This window comes from Microcaecilia unicolor, chromosome 7 (assembly GCF_901765095.1).
Source record: "Microcaecilia unicolor chromosome 7, aMicUni1.1, whole genome shotgun sequence".
Taxonomy (NCBI): Eukaryota; Metazoa; Chordata; class Amphibia; order Gymnophiona; family Siphonopidae; genus Microcaecilia; species Microcaecilia unicolor.
Genome location: NC_044037.1, coordinates 158,307,416 through 158,325,006, shown reverse-complemented (window position 1 = coordinate 158,325,006; position 17,591 = coordinate 158,307,416). Strand labels below are relative to the sequence as shown.

Here is a 17,591-nt window from a genome sequence, read left to right as displayed (position 1 = left end):
TTTTCCTTCCTCTAAAACCTAGGTGCTCCGGTGCGTCTTGTCCGAGTTTTGGACCTCCGTCCCGTACTTACACGATTCCATGTTCCCTGGTGGTCTAGTGACGTCGGGGCAGGAAAGAGCCCCCTCTTTCCTGCCCATCGCGCTGCTCTCCGTGCTCCTCAATGCTTTCTGACGGTCTCGGCGAGATTCAAAATGGTCTCGCCGAGACCGTCAGAAAGCATTGAGGAGCACGGAGAGCAGCGCGATGGGCAGGAAAGAGGGGGCTCTTTCCTGCCCCGACGTCACTAGACCACCAGGGAACATGGAATCGTGTAAGTACGGGACGGAGGTCCAAAAACGCTACCTTCGGACTATAAGACGCACCCCCCATTTTCCTCCCAAATTTTGGGAGAAAAAAGTGCGTCTTATAGTCCGAAAAATACGGTAAATATTATATTGACAATGACAATTGAAAGAAAAAGGAACACAATTAGAGCTTTTGATTCTAGGATTTATACATTATAAAATGTAGGTGTTTTCATACTAAGTATGTGCTTTGGGGAATGTTCTCAAAATCTGTGTATCTCAGTGTTTCACACTGGGGAATTAACTTTGAGGCATATTTTATTTATTTAAATATTTATAATTTGCACCATTCGCATTTAAAGGTGGATCTGTTTTTTACATTACATTTTTTTAATTTGTAGACTCATTGTCCCTTGCAGTCATACACTTTTCTCTGTCCCCTCAACTGCTGCAATCCTCTGTCCTTGCATTTGCAGTAGTCTCTCTCTCTCTCTCTCTCTCTCTCTCTCTCTCTCTCTCTCTCCTCTCCCCCCCCCCCCAAACTCCCCCTGACCCCCATTGCTTATCTTCCTTTGATTAGTGGAGCAGGGTCATTCTCTGTTGCACTAAACAGTGGCAGAGAGCAGCTCAGTATCTACCTGCTTCCCTGATCCTCTTTTGGAGCTGGATAGTTATCACCTCAAGAAAGACAGTACAGGGAACTTGTGACTGCTCTTTTAGATGGAGGCTGGTAAAGGGGTCAGTGCCTACAGCAGACATGTGGAAGGAACTAAGGAACAAGTCTTATCGCCAATGAATTTCAGTGTGGCCGAGAGAAGATCATGTCTTATAGTAAATGCATGCAAAGGTGTTGCCCAGAGATCTTTCCCTCTCCCCCTCCTCATTATATTTTACCACCTCCCTATCTCCAGCTCCTAGTGTAGCTCCATGGAACATGAAAGAGACCAAGTAGAAGAATGGCAACATCTCTGATACTGACTCTCCTGAGTGGGTTACATAAGTACTTAAGTATTGCCATACTGGGACAGACCGAAGGTCCATCAAGCCCAACATCCTATTTCTAATGGTGGCTAATCCAGGTCACAAGTACCTGGCAGGATCCCAGGGTGGGGATTGAGGGATTGAGGTCCCACTGATGATGCCTTTCGGCTATGATGACAGCAGTTGGGTCATGTGAGGATAATTTTTAGGATTTCTGGTTACAACTAAAAATTAGAAGCACTAAACATAATTAGCTTTCCAAAAAAAAAAAAAGAAAAAAAGTAAATGTGCTTTACACATAATATTGTGCTTTAAATTAGCCAACAAATTTGAGTTGATTGAGATCCAAAGACAAATGAGGAACAACAGTTATAAGAAAAAAAAGAAAGTAAGGATGAAATATAAATTGTGATAGAATTTATAGCTTACTTCCTTTTCATCCATACCAGTCCAGACCAATGGGTTCTATCCACCCACCAGCGGAAGGAGACGGAGAAAATAGTTCCAAGTAATTCTCCCCTTAAGGGTATTGTGCAGTCTGGAATGTTCAGTATTTTCTCTCTCTGGTGGATGGATCATGCAGCTCCTTCTTGGTGCTTGTCTGGAAGCTTCTGACCTTGTGGTTCCAGGTGGCAGTTGAGCAGGGGATCTGGCTGGTTGTTTTTGCTCACATTTTATCTGATCTTCCTCAAGGAGCTTTGATAATACCTGGTTGTTCCAGGTCCTTCCCCCCCCCCCCCCCCCCCCCCCCCCCCCCCCCCGGCACCAGCAGCTTTCCAGAGTGAAATAAGGCTAGTAGTCATCTGAACAGCAAGTATAATGATTATATTATTTCTCTTCCTGTTCTATATCTCTCATGTAAGCCAACATTTATTTTGCAGTGTATGAGCCTTTTCATGTGAAAATTGGGCTCCTGAGGTTTAAGAATGCTATCGGGTATGTGGTATTTTCTGTCCGTGAACAGCAGGAAAATTTCTTCTCCAAGAGCAAGCAGGCTGTCATACTCTCACAGCTGGGTGATGTCATCTGATGGAGCCCGGTGTGCATATTGACTAATGACTTCAAGAACTTTCTAGTAGTTTCTCACTGTACATTTGCTGGTGCCTTCCTGCCTGACGCCCGGTGTGTGAGTGTGGGTCCTTCAGTCTTCGTTTTTCACCTAGCAGGGAGGATGCATCATCATGTTCTCCTTACTGTACGTTTTGGGCTTTCTGATAGTTATTTCCCATGTGGATTTTTTCCCATTTGGATAATTTCTCCTTTTTTTTGTGTATTGCTAGGCCTGTTAAGCCTGGAGTCCCAACCTCAATTTGAACGCTGTCCCCTTTTTCCAGTACAAAATCGAGGCGCTTATTTTGGCCTCAATTCTTTTTTCAATGTCCAATCTAATTGGTGGTTTCCATGATCGACCCTTACAACTGGTGCATTGGGACTGCAAATGCAGTTGAGGGCACAGCAGGTTTAACGAGACGCTTAGAAGCATTGACCTCAATGGCTGCCAAGACTTAAGCATCCACTGGAAGTGCACCGGCATTGAGATCATCTCCATTTCTCTCAACATCAGGCACTGAGCATAGGCCCCAGGACCAATCATCTTCGTCTGTACTGAAGGACTGCGATGCTGTGCATCGGGGGAAGTCCAAGCATCGGTCCTCCACACACGGTGTCGGGAGTGTGAAGGCATTGCCTTTGCCGGTACCCAAGATGCATTGGTACCTCCTTGGAAGGAGGTGCTGGTGTGCAAGTGTACCAGCAGCCAGGTTCCTGCAACCGGCCTGACACGAACACCTTCTCAGGCTGCCTCTCTTTCGGCTCCTCCACCTTTGTTCCTGCCTTATAGACAGGTGAGTCTGACGTCAGTGCCAGGGAAAATGGTAGAGGCTATTATTAAAAACAAAATTACAGAGCACATCCGAGGACATGGATTACTGAGACCGAGTCAGCACGGCTTTTGTGTGGGGAAATCTTGCCTGACCAATTTATTTCAATTCTTTGAAGGAGTAAACAAACATGTGGAGAAAGGGGAACCGGTTGATATTGTGTATCTGGATTTTCAAAAGGCATTTGACAAGGTACCTCATGAAATGCTACAGAGGAAATTGGAGGGTCATGGGATAGGAGGAAATGTCCTATTGTGGATTAAAAACTGGTTGAAGGATAGGAAACAGAAAGTGAGGTTAAATGGGCAGTATTCACAATGGAGAAGGGTAGTTAGTGGGGTTGCTCAGGGGTCTGTGCTAGGACCGCTGCTTTGTAATGTATTTATAAATGATTTAGAGATGGGAGTAACTAGCGAGGTAATTAAATTTGCTGATGACACAAAGTTATTCAAAGTTGTTAAATTGCGACAGGATTGTGAAAAAATTACAAGAGGACCTTATGAGACTGGGAGACTGGGCGGCTAAATGGCAGATGACATTTAATGTGAGCAAGTACAAGGTGATGCATGTGGGAAAAAAGAACCCGAATTATAGCTACGTCATGCAAGGTTCCACGTTAGGAGTTACGGACCAAGAAAGGGATCTGGGTGTCGTCGTCGATAATACACTGAAACCTTCTGCTCAGTGTGCTGCTGCGGCTAGGAAAGCGAATAGAATGTTGGGTATTATTAGGAAAGGTATGGAAAACAGGTGTGAGGATGTTATAATGCCGTTGTATCGCTCCATGGTGCGACCGCACCTTGAGTATTGTGTTCAATTCTGGTCGCTGCATCTCAAAGATATAGTATAATTGGAAAAGGTGCAGCGAAGGGCGACTAAAATGATAGCGGGGATGGGACGACTTCCTTATGAGGAAAGATTAAGGAGGCTAGAGCTATTCAGCTTGGAAAAGAGATGGCTGAGGGGAGACATGATAGAGGTATATAAAATAATGAGTGGAGTGGAACAGGTGGATGTGAAGCGTCTGTTCACGCTTTCCAAAAATACTAGGACTAGGGGGCATGCGATGAAACTACAGTGTAGTAAATTTAAAACAAATCGGAGAAAATTTTTCTTCACCCAACATATAATTAAACTCTGGAATTTGTTGCCGGAGAAAGTGGTGAAGGCGGTTAGCTTAGCAGAGTTTAAAAAGGGGTTGGACGGTTTCCTAAAGGACAAGTCCATAAACCGCTATTAAATGGACTTGGGAAAAATCCACAATTTCAGGAATAACATGTATAGAATGTTTGTAAGTTTGGGAAGCTTGCCAGGTGCTCTTGGCCTGGATTGGCCGCTGTCGTGGACAGGATGCTGGGCTTGATGGACCCTTGGTCTTTTCCCAGTATGGCATTACTTATGTACTTCCTTCAATTAGTGGTTCCAAGCCGCGCTTAGGGAGAAGCTGGCACAAATGCTGCAGTTGCAAACTGCTGAAGTATTGAGGGTGCTTGCGCCAGCTGTGGATCAGCCCCAAGTTCTTCCTGAGGCTCCTTCCATTTTGGTGTAGAGATCCTTGACACCGGCACCTTGAAGGGTGTTGACATCGATGCATACATGCCACTCTCGATGTTGGGGAAGGACGCTTCTCCTACAGAGAGTAGGGCTGTACCTCGGTGCTCTTCAGGGCTTGGACATGGATCCACTGAGCTGAGGCTGGCACACACTCATTCAGTACAACCTGAATGAGTCTGTGCCTGCCTCAACTCAGTGGGGGACCGTTCATGGGATTCTGAGAAGGATCCCCATTACTTCTCGGAGGAGGAGTCTTATGGGATACCTTCTGATCCCTCCCCACCTCAAGAGAGATGTTTTTTCACTGGTTTTATCAGGGAGACTGTTTCTGCCATCCCATTTGTTAGAAACAGAGGAAGAAACCCAGGGTGGAAATATTTACTATCCTGGACTACTTGTCTTCTCCAAATGAAGGGGTCACTGTACCCTATCCTTAAAGATACACTGATAAAGAACTGGGAATCTCAGTGCAGTTTTCACCTAAGAAGGTGGATACGCAGTACCGTATCCAAAACAACTCCCAGATTTGAGAGGGCTCAACAGCCACACCACTCTTTGGGGGACAAATCTGCTCTCAAATGAGCTAGGCGCTCCAGAACACATGCCTCAGCATCCCCAGGTAGAGAGGCCAGGACACGACTCATTTGGGAGGAAACGTTTTCAGGCTTTGATGCTCGTCGCCCGCATCCAGTTCTACCAGCTCTATATGAACCTTTACTTCCAGTCTTTGGTCCATAGTACACTTCTGGCAGATGCTCTCTCACAGAAGCAGGCTGCAGAGTTTTGCTAGTTGGCCAGCAAGCAGCTGGAGTGTAGGAAATATCTGTTCATGGGCACCTATGACTCTTGATTATAGCGTCCAGACTCTTCACTGTGGGTGCGGTGATGCGCATACTCTCTGACCTAGAACCAGTGATTCAGGGGAGGTTGGCGGACGTTCTTTGTCAAGGTGACAACTTGCTTGGAGATAAGATGGAGGAGGTCACTGACCTCATAAAGAAACCTATGGTCATCATTCAAACTCTCTTTTGGCACCATCTAGGTGCATCCTCTTCCTCACAAAGGTTTTTGAGTGGGCCTAGACAATGAACCTATTAATCTCAAAGGCGGCGTAGGTTCCCACCACCTTCCTGCTGTGCTCAGCAGCCCCAGGCCCAGCGTTCCCGACCTCATCAACCTCAGAAGCCCCAGCTGGCACCCCAGTTGAAGCAAGGCACAGGCTTTTGACTGGCTTCAAGAGAACATGGATATGCTCATAGTAACCATACAGGACAGCTTGCCAGTAGGGGTAAGTCTGTTCAATCATAGGTGGCCCTTTGTAAACTCTGACCTGTGGGTTCTTCAAATAGTCCATCTTGGTTACACCTTGTGTTGGTGTCAAAGCACCACCAAGTTGCCCACCGAGAGAGTCATCACTCATCTCTTGGCATTCAGCACAAGCAGGTATGTAGGCAGAGCTACCAATTATTATATAAATAAAGATTATTTATTTATAACCAAGTGAAACTGACAAAAGTGAAAACATGAATAACTGGAAATTACATGTAATTACACACAAATTCAAGATAACTCGGGAAAATGAAGGACAACTGTTCTTTTCAGAGAATAGGCCAGAGTGAGCACATATAAAACCTAGGTCAGACCAAGAAACAGACCTTCTATCATTACCCTTTAGTAATAACAGAGCTGGTATACAACCTAGATGTAGGTGAGGGCACCAGATGAACAGCTGAGTACAGAAGATCGCTGGTAGAGTCAAGTGATGTTTTTTTGAGGAGAGGTGTGACTACGGCGTGCTTGAAGGTGTCAGGGACAGTTGCAGTGGAGAGAGAGAGAGGTTGAGGATATGACAGATGGAGGGGGTGACAGTATGAGAGATGGTGTTAAGTAAGTTGGTGGGGATGCGATCAGAGGAACAAGTGGTGCATTTCGAGGAGGAAAGAAGGCGGGCGGTTTCCTCCTCGGTGATATCAGGAAAGGAGGAGAAAGAGGCCTGAGTTGGTTGGTTGAGGGAGAGGGTTGAAGGGTGAAGAGGAAGAGGTGCCTTGGTACCTTGGTACCTCAAGGTTGATCTTTTGCACCTTGTTGCGGAAATAGTCAGCCAGTGATTGAGGTGAGAGTGAGGGGGGTGGGGTGGGAGCGGAGGGCACTTTGAGGAGGGAGTTAAGGGTGGCGAAGAGACGATGAGGGTTGGCGCTGAGAGAATTGGTCAATTGGGTGTAATAGTCCTGTTTGGCAAGGAATAGGGAGGACTGGAAGGAGGATAGCATGAATTTGTAATGAAGGAAATCTGAATGAGTACGAGATTTCCTCCACAGGCGTTCAGCAGATCGGGCGCAAGAGCGAAGGTAACGGATGCAAGGGGTCAGTCAGGACTGAAGATTAGTACGTCTTGTGGGACGGGAGATGGATGGTGCAAGGGTGTCCAGAGCAGAGGAGAGAGTGGCATTGTAAGCGGAGACAGCCTTGTCGACAGACTCGGAGGACATGATGGAAGGGAGGAGATTAGAGATAATGGAGGATAAGTACATAAGTAATGTCACACTGGGAAAAGACCAAGGGTCCATCGAGCCCAGCATCCTGTCCCCGACAGCGGCCAATCCATGCCAAGGGCACCTAGCAAGCTTTCCAAACGTACAAACATTCTATACATGTTATTCCTGGAATTGTGGATTTTTCCCAAGTCCATTTAGTAGTGGTTTATGGACTTGTCTAACCCCTTTTTAAACTCTGCCAAGCTAACCGCCTTCACCACGTTCTCTGGCAACGAATTCCACAATTTAATTATGCGTTGGGTGAAGAAATGTTTTCTCCGATTTGTTTTAAATTTACTATACTGTAGTTTCATCGCATGCCCCCTAGTCCTAGTATTTTTGGAAAGCGTGAACAGACGCTTCACATCCATCTGTTCCACTCCACTCATTATTTTATATACCTCTTTCATGACTCCCCTCAGCCGTCTCTTCTCCAAGCTGAATAGCCCTAGCCTCCTTAGCCTTTCTTCATAGGGAAATCGTCCCATCCCCACTATCATTTTAGTTGCCCTTCGCTGCACCTTTTCCAATTCTACTATATCTTTCTTGAGATGCGACGACCAGAATTGAACACAATACTCAAGGTGCGGTCGCACCATGGAGCGATAAGCGGCATTATAACATCCTTACACCTGTTTTCCATACCTTTCCCAATAATACCCAACATTCTATTTGCTTTCCTAGCCACAGCAGCACACTGAGCAGAAGGTTTCAGTGTATTATTGATGACGACACCAGATCCCTTTCTTGGTCTCTAACTCCTAACGTGGAACCTTGCATGACGTAGCTATAATTCGGGTTCTTTTTCCCACATGCTTCACCTTGCACTTGCTCACATTAAATGTCATCTGCCATTTAGCTGCCCAGTTTCCCAGTCTCGTAAGGTCCTTTTGTAATTTTTCAAAATCCTCTCGCGAGTTAACGACTTTGAATAACTTTGTGTCATCAGCAAATTTAATTACCTCGGTAGTTACTCCCATCTCTAAATCATTTATAAATATATTAAAAAGCAGCGGTCCTAGCACAGACCCCTGAGGAACCCCACTAACTACCCTTCTCCATTGTGAATACTGCCCATTTAACCCCACTCTCTGTTTACTATCTTTCAACCAGTTTTTAATCCACAATAGGACATTTCCTCCTATCCCATGACCCTCCAATTTCCTCTGTAGCCTTTCATGAGGTACCTTGTCAAATGCCTTTTGAAAATCCAGATACACAATATCAACTGGCTCCCCTTTGTCCACATGTTTGTTTACTCCTTCAAAGAGTTGAAGTAAATTGGTCAGGCAAGATTTCCCCACACTAAAGCTGTGCTGACTTGGTCTCAGTAATCCGTGTCCTTGGATGTGCTCTGTAATTTTGTTTTTAATAATAGCCTCTACCATTTTCCCCGGCACCGATGTCAGACTCACCGGTCTATAATTTCCCGGATCTCCCCTGGAACCTATTTTAAAAATCGACGTTACATTGGCCACTCTCCAATCTTCCGGTACCACGCTCGATTTTAAGGATAAATTGCATATCACTAACAGTAGCTCCGCAAGATCATTTTTCAGTTCTATCAGTACTCTAGGATGAATACCATTCCGTAACTATTGTGTTCATTGTATCAAAGTTTCTGTGGTGCAGAAGCTAGAATTGCTTCTCCCATAGAAATGCGTTGGGGAGAATTTTTTTTTGTCAAGAGCTCCCAGTTTGATCTGGTCCAATTTTGAACTCTGGTCAATTTTAAGTTGTCATTGGCATCTTTGGCACCATCACTGACTCTATCTGTTTAGTAAAGAATATTGCCATATGTTGAACCTTTTGCATGTTATCATGAACCAACTGGATTACTGTAATTCCTTACTGGCTGGGGCTCCTCTCCACCAACTTAAATGCTTACAGTTAGTACAAAATTTAACTTTTTTGGGGAGAGGAGGGGGACTTCACCTTCTCCTTCCTCCTCAAATTAGCATTAACTTTCTCTTCCCTGACATTTACCCTTTCTTTCTGTCTCCCCCTCCAAGGCTTGCTTCCACCAGTCTCAACCTTTAGTTATAGCTGCCACAGAGGGATACAATGACATGTTTTCAAACCTTTTTATTTCATATTGTCTTTCTTTTTTTTATTTTATTTTATTTTCTTTCCTATATTTTCTCTCCCCTCTGATTTCTTCTGTTACTCATTTTATTCGCTAAGCATTTGCTCTAGATTTTTTTCATCTTCTCTTTCTTTGCTTATGTTATAGGTTTCATTTATTTTATTTTGTTTTACTTTTTCCAACCTATATTCTTCCATTCTTCTCTTCTCTCGCTCACATGCATTTCCCTTGCTCCTGGCCTTCACAATCATTGACCCTTCCCCATCTTCACCTATTTCTTGTATCTCTTCTTCCACCCCTCCCTTCTTTCTCCACTTCTGGTCATTCCCACTCATCTGCCTTTTCAGTTCTTCTCATCTCTCTCCTTTTCCCTTTCCCTCTCCTGTCTTGATCAGTCTTTCTTCCTTCCATCTTCTCTCACTCATTTATCTGTGGAGTGGAGGAGTAGCCTAGTGGTTAGTGCAGTGGACTAGTGCAGGGTTCAATTTCCACTGCAGCTCCTTGTGACTCTGGGCAAGTCACCTAACCCTCCATTGCCCCAGGTACAAATAAGTACCTCTATATAATATGTAAACTACTTTGAATATAGTTGCAAAAACCAAAGAAAGGCGGTATATCAAGTTCTATTCCCTTTTCCCCTTTCTTCTCCCAGACTGTCCCCTTTTCTTTCTGGTACATTCTGTGTCTTGGCACCCCCCCCCCCCCCCCACCGGCAGCACACTCACTCTCCCTTTTATGGTAATTCTCCCCATTCCTTCCAGCTTCAGCATTTCACTCTAACCTTAACCCCTCCCCCCCAAGCAGGTCTAGCATCTCTCCCACTCGTGCCCTTTCCCTGCCCCACCCATCACATCCATCATCTTTTCCGTTCCCTATTCTCCCCTTCCTTCCAGGTCCAGCACATTTTTCATCTCTCTCCAGTTTGTCCAGTATGTTCCCTTCTCAAATCTCTCTTCATGCTGGGACTTTAGTGAGGCAGCAATAGCAAAATTAAAAGCAGAAATCAGACTCTGCCGCCCCCTATGATGTGCACTTTTATTGTGATATGGGGTGGGAAACAGCAAAGTCTTTCACAGCATGGAAACACAAAGGCTCCACCAGGGGCGTAGCTATGGGCCCACCCAGTTTCAGTGATCACCAATCAGGTGCCAGCTGCCCTGCACATCACATCACCGCTGCTCCAATCGCTTAGCTCAGTCAGTTCAGCTATGTGTAGAAAGTAGTGAAACAAATCTTGTGAGCTGAGCCCTGCAGCTCTGGTGGTGTTGTTTTTTTTTTTTTTTTAAATTTACCAGCACTACAACAGATTTTCAGCAAGCAAAGTAGCAGCCCTCCTGCTGCACTGCCCTGTTTGCTACTTTACTTTGCTCTGCTCTGGACTTGGTCATGGGGTCTTTGTTAGTTCGCTCCCTGCTGTGCTTTTAAAGTGCTTACCTCCCTCGGCTGCTCTGCTTCCATTCCTAATGGGCAAAAGGTTAAAAAACAGCAATTCCTTTTAGTGTTTCCTCACTGTTTGTTCCATCCTGCACAGCTCAGGTCTCAGCCCCCGCCATGACCCAAACCTGCTGTAAAGTCAGGGAGTCGGAAGTCCTGGAGGCCGGTGCTGCACTGAACTTAGCAGCTGGGGAAATCTGGGCACTCATTATCCTCCAGCCCCAGGCACCAGGAGTGAGTCAGTAGCCACTGTATCTGTATTGGATTGAAGTCTACACCCCCCATTGCCAACCTCAGCCACTGCTAGGAGCCAACTTGGGCCTTCTCCCCAGCACTGAACCACGTGCACACACTGATCGAGGCTGTAGACTTCCCTGAAATCTACAGGATACTTTCTCTGCACAGGACTCGGGTAAAAGAAAGAAAATAAAAACAGTTTTATATTTAATGGTGGTGGGCTTCTGGGTGCATGTGGTCTTCACAATGTTCAGTGTAATGAAAAGCTGTATATTTTCTGTTGGTGGGCTTCTGGGTGGGGGTGAGCTCTGCAGTGGCCAGGGTAAAAAAAAAAAAAAAAAATATATATATATGTATATATATATATATGTATATATATATATATATATATATATATATATATATATATATATATAATGTTGGGCTTCTGGGTGGGGGTGGGTGATTGGGAAGGGAAAAGGGGATGTTAAACTATGGGGGAAGAGAGAGGGAAGGGAAGTACTGTTTCCAGACTATGAGGAGTAGATAGAGGTGGGCTGATGCTGAGCTTTGGGGGGAGGGGTAGGGAAAAGACAGGGCTGATGCCGAGCTACAAGGAGGGATGGGGAAAGGAGTAGTCAAGGGTAGGGCTGTTGCTGGGGTATGAAGGTTAGGGAAGGGCAGGGCTGCAGAGATGCCAAGGTATCCAGTTTTTTGGAGTAGTCCTGGCTTTGAACTTATATCCCAAAACAGTATGGGATTTGTAGTGCCCATTGAGTGCTTCGAGTCCCATAATGCAATAGAATGGAGTGGGCAGAAATGCAGGACAGCCCCAAAATTTCCAGCCTGGAACTGGGTAACTTGGCATCTTGGGGGCTGATGCTGGGCTATAGGACAATTCCTAATTTTTGATCCTTTATTCTGTAATTGGTGAGAGTTGTTCTGTGTTTTGGCATGTGCTTTGTGTGGGGACCTATATCAATCTGACTTGTCTGGCTTTTACAATGGGACATATGTTGCTGTTGTGTATATTCACTGCTGCCTTCTTAAAGGTACTGTTACTGATATTTGTGTGTTCAGAATTGATGGTGTTAAGGTTTGCTACATAGGCTCTAAGAAGCGTCATAAGATTTAATGTTACTTCACAAAGAATCTGGAAGGGATTTTGACAATGTTGTTATTACTAAGGTCCTACCAGAATTTGAATACACTTTTTTTCAGTGGAAAACTGTAAGAGGAAACATCTTAGCTGTGGACTATGACAGAGCTGCCAAATATTTTTAGGCCAGTGTCCAATTTGCCATTTTTATCTAAAGTTTTTAAAAAAGGTGGTTTTAACACAGTTTAATCAGGCATTTACATTTGTTATAAAGCAAAGTTTGATGAATATGTGCCATTGCTGTAATTATTTTGCAGGATACTGTGATGTGTGTTGAGATGTTTGCCATTATAGTAGACTTATGTCTGGTCAAGTTTAAGTGCTGTTTGTCTAGTAATTGCCTAGAATTGTGGGATAGTGCAGGATAGAAATTTTTATAATAAATTTAAAATGGTGGTGTTCCATAAAGTATATACGCGGTTTATGTTGACACAGGACAACTGTTGGGCAGATTATTTACTTATCCTTCATCAAGTGCATTCTAAGGCATTGTTTTGTAATATCCCATGAAACACTACTCATACCTGTATACATAGTGCCCACCCATATTAGCTCTGGGCCCACCCAAAATGTCAGGTCTGGCTACGCCACTGGGCTCCACAGAGCTTTTCTTTGGTTAATTTTGTTGTTGCTGTCTCACTGAAAAGGATCCCCTGCAAGGTTTGAGAATGGATAGCCCACTTCTTTAAACAATCCTCCTTCGATGAACCCACATAAACTGACTTAGTGGGCACACGATGATACCGGATCATTAACAGAAACTGAACAAAGACAAGCGGCTACTAATAATGTCTTTGTAACATGTATAACTGAAGTAATGTGTAAGCCACATTGAACTGACTACCTGATTGGAAAATGTGGGGTACAAATGCAGAAGTAAATAAACATGCTGGGGCTCTGGGGGTGAGCAGGGTAGTAGAGAACAAAGTGGTGGTGACAGCATTTGGAGGGAGACTAAATTTTATATGGACTGGAACCCGTGTGGGCTTTCAATTGCTAGCTCCAAGCATTTGGGGATGCTTTGCCCCTATCACCCCCCCTCAAACTATGCCCATGATACTAAGCAGTACAACCGTATCTCCCCTCTTTTTTTTTTTTTTAAGCAACATTGGCTCCCTATTTATAGCAGAATTATGTTTAAAATCATTCTTATGGCTCATTCTCCTGATTATGTATGAATTCCTTTTTATTTACAACTCTTTTTTTTTTTTTTTTTTTACTTCTTACCGTCTGCGGTATGCTCTTAGATTATCTCAGACTCATTTCTTAGTCATTCTTTCACCATTTTAAGCCAGAATTGCATTTCTCTCTTCCTCTTTTCCAGGAAAAGGAATTTTTGAAGAACTATGTGCAACGGATAGTGGATGTGCGCCCTACGTTGGTCCTGGTTGAAAAGACAGTGTCACGAATTGCTCAGGATATGTTGCTGGAACATGGCATCACTTTAGTTATTAATGTCAAACCAGTGAGTGTGGATAGCCAAGTAGAGGGCTGGGAGAGGGGACAGTTTTTGTTTTGTTTTTATTTCTTTGTCACCTTGATGGTCTTGCATGCACTAAATTAAACAAACAAAAATCTGTTAACTTTCATGTCTGTTCTCTTGAAGTCTCCCTTGCATTGGTTAAGATAGATTGTGTAGCATTGGAAACTATCCTGCTCATGACCAGAATACACAACTAAACTATATTTTTTCATTTTTTATCCTGATCTATAGCAAATTTTAGACAAAGTCAGTCGGATGACTCAGGGAGATTTAGTGATGTCAATGGATCAATTGCTCACCAAACCACGCCTTGGAACCTGCCACAAATTTTACGTGCAGGTGTTCCAGTTACCTAATGGTATGTAAAAGTCTAATATCCTTGGAACTAATGCTTTTCCCCAGTTAGTATTATGGAGAAGAAAAGTTTAGTGTATCATTTTCCTTGAAGAGAGAAACCCTGTTACTAGTTTTGCAGTTTTTGTTGTATGTGATGTATTATTCTTTCTCCGAGGACAAGCAGGTTGCTTGTTCTCACTGATGGGTGACGTCCACGGCAGCCCTGAGGTCCGGAAATCTACCTAGCAACAAAAGTTTGCTAGAGCCTTCGGTCACACGCGGGCGCGCACACCGCGCTTGCACGACCATCTTCCTGCCCATCGCGCGGGGACACCAGTTTCTTTTTGTCCGCAGTTGAGCGAGACGGTGTTTTTCGTCCCTCTCTGTGTCCTGAGAAGCCTTTGGTTAAAAAAAAAATAGTTTTTCCTTAGCCTTTTTGTTTTGGCCGGTTTAAGTTTCGTTTCGCCACCGTTGTGGCCCGCTTAGGCCGCCCGTTCGGGTTTCTCCCTTTTCGTGCCTTCTTTTTGGCACCTTCGCCGACTTTGACTTCGCCGCCGCTATTTTTCCATCCATGACAACGAGGATTCCCAGCGGCTTCAAGAAGTGCGGTCGGTGCAGCTGGGCAATCTCTGGTTCTGATACACACGTGTGATGTATTCAGTGCCTTGGGCCCAAACATCGCCCAGCCGCCTGTAAATTGTGTCTCAGTCTAAAGAAGAGGACACAAGCGGCGAGACAAGCTCAGCAGGACCGTCTGTTTGGAGCTGTGCCCAGTACTTCGACGTCAACAAAAGGTTACTGAGTTCGGCAGTGTCGATGTCGGCACCGGAGCAAGCATCGACGTCGGGAGTGCAGGTAATGGCTGTCTGCAGACCACTGCACGCTGGGAGTAGTGAGTCGTCGTGTGGGTCTCCACCTGTCTCGAAGACTCCTGCTTTGCAGGCCCATTGGGACCGACCAATTTCGGACCCGACCCCGAGGGGGCGTTTGGATTCGACGTCCTCCTCGTCGGTACCGAGGAGTACCAATGGTGTGCCTCGGGCGAAGGCCAAGAAACATCGGCATCGGTCTCCTTCTAGACATGGTACCAAGAGCTCCGGGGCGTCAAGAGATTCGGCCCCCGAGAAGCGTCAACGCCGAGAGGACCGCTCTCCCTCTATTCAAGAGGTGTCGATGCGTTGGTCATCGGACAGCCAGGTACCACCTCATCCTTTACAGGTTCTGCCTTTGACTCCTGCACCGGCTTCCCTGCCTTTTCCGGTAGAGACTCTGGACGAGCGCCTCTGAGCCGTTCTTCCGGGTCTCCTGGAATTCTGATGCGCCAGTCTGTACTGGTACCGATGGTGCTTACGCCCTCGGTACCGCTGGCAGAAGCGCCGGCTGGCTCCTTGCCTGTGGTGAGGTCCCCGACACCGGTACCGCTTGCGGCATCGGCTTCACTTGCCACCCAGGTCGACTCCCTGTCGACGTTGTTGGAGGGAGCTTCATCACCAGCGCTGAGGGAGTTGACATCTCAACGACACCATCGAGGACATCGTTCCTCGGAGTCGAGACGGGCCTGGTTTCGGACTGCTGTTCGGGAGCTTTTGTCCGACACCGAGGAGGAGGCCTCGTGGGGGGAGGAAGAGGATCCCAGGTATTTCTCATCCGAGGAGTCTTGTGGTCTTCCTTCTGACCCCACTCCCTCTCCTGAAAGAAAGCTTTCTCCACCAGAGAATCTTCCTTTCTCCTCTTTTGTCCGGGAAATGTCTGTGGGCATTCCCTTTCCGTTGGTTACTGAGGATGAGCCCAGGACTGAGATGCTCAAGGTCCTTGACTATCCTTCACCACCTAAGGAGTCGTCCACGGCTCCTTTGCATAAGGTTCTTGAGGAGACTTTGCTTAGGAACTGGACAAAGCCCTTAACTAATCCCACCATCCCTAAGAAGATTGAGTCCCATTATAGGGTCCATGGAGAACCTGAGCTGATGAGGACCCAGTTACCTCACGACTCTATGGTTGTGGACTCTGCCCTGAAGAGAGCTGGCAGTTCTAGAGATTTTGCCTCAGCGCCCCCGGGGCGGGAATCTAGAACTCTCGACTCCTTTGGGAGGAAGGCCTACCAGTCATCCATGCTCGTGTCCAAGATTCAGTCCTACCAGCTCTACACGAGCATCCATATGCGGAACAATGTGAAGCAACTGGTGGACCTAGTAGATAAGCTCCCTGTGGAGCACGCCAGGCCTTTTCCAGGAGGTGGTTAGGCAGCTGAAGGAGTGTCGTAAATTCCTGTCCAGGGGTGCTTATGACACTTTTGATGTTGCATCCAGGTCCGCTGCTCAAGGTATAGTGATGCGCAGACTCTCATGGCTGCATGCCTCTGACCTGGAAAGTAGGACCCAGCAGCGGCTTGCGGATATTCCTTGCCAGGGGGATAACATTTTTGGCGAGAAGGTCGAGCAGGTTGTAGAACAGCTCAACCAGCGGGTCACCGCCCTCGACAACCTCTCCCACCGGGCGCCTTCAGCATCTACCTCAACTGGTAGATGTTATTTCAGGGGCAGGAGGAGTGCTCCCTATTCTTATAATAAGTGTAGGTACACTCCACCTGCCCGACAGCCTTCTCAGGCTCAGCCCCAGCGTGCTCATTCTCGTCAACAGCATGCACCTAAACGGGCCCCTACAGCTCCCCAGCAAAAGCAAGGGACGGACTTTTGACTGGCTCCGGATGAGCATAGCCGCAGTAAACGTGTCTGTACCGGACGACTTACCAGTCGGGGGGAGGTTAAAATTTTTTCACCAAAGGTGGCCTCTCATAACCTCCGACCAGTGGGTTCTTCAGATAGTCCGGTTAGGATACACTCTCAATTTGACTTCTACACCTCCAAATTGCCCACCGGGAGCTCAGTCGTTCAGCTCCCAGCACAGGCAGGTACTTGCAGAAGAACTCTCCGCCCTTCTCAGCGCCAATGCGGTCGAGTCTGTTTCCCCCGGGCAAGAAGGGCTGGGATTCTATTCCAGGTACTTCCTTGTGCAAAAGAAAACAGGGGGGATGCGTCCCATCCTAGACCTAAGGGCCCTGAACAAATTCCTGGTCCGAGAAAAGTTCAGGATGCTTTCCCTGGGTACCCTTCTTCCCATGATTCAGAAAGATGATTGGCTATGCTCTCTGGACTTAAAGGATGCTTACATCCACATTCCGATACTTCCAGCTCACAGGAAGTATCTTCGATTTCGTCTCGGAACGCAACACTTCCAGTATTGTGTGCTGCCTTTTGACCTGGCCTTGGCACCCTGGGTCTTTACAAAATGCCTGGCGGTGGTCGCAGCGTCGCTACGCAGACTTGGGAGTGCATGTGTTCCCTTACCTCGACAATTGGCTGGTGAAGAGCACCTCGGAGACTGGAGCTCTACAGTCCATGCAGATGACTGTTAACTCCTGGAGCTACTCGGTTTTGTTAAAAGTCCCATCTCCTTCCAGTTCAAAAACTAGAATTTATAGGAGCTCTGTTGGACTCAACGACAGCTCAGGCCTATCTTGCCGAGACAAGGGCAGACAATCTTTTGTCTCTTGTTTCTATGGTCAGAGCGTCTCAACAGATCACGGCTCGGCAGATGTTGAGACTTCTCGGCCACATGGCCTCCACAGTCCATGTGACTCCCA

General features: G+C 46.2%; 1 protein-coding gene across 1 annotated transcript in view; it reads left to right on the top strand.

Annotated features, from left to right (window-relative positions):
• The window catches only part of PIKFYVE (phosphoinositide kinase, FYVE-type zinc finger containing), a 750,252-nt gene that overhangs the window by 303,135 nt on the left and 429,526 nt on the right, over window positions 1-17,591 (top strand). Inside the window, 2 exon segments of the mRNA XM_030210724.1 lie at window positions 13,454-13,594; window positions 13,844-13,970. Coding sequence (XP_030066584.1) covers window positions 13,454-13,594; window positions 13,844-13,970 — 268 coding nt within the window.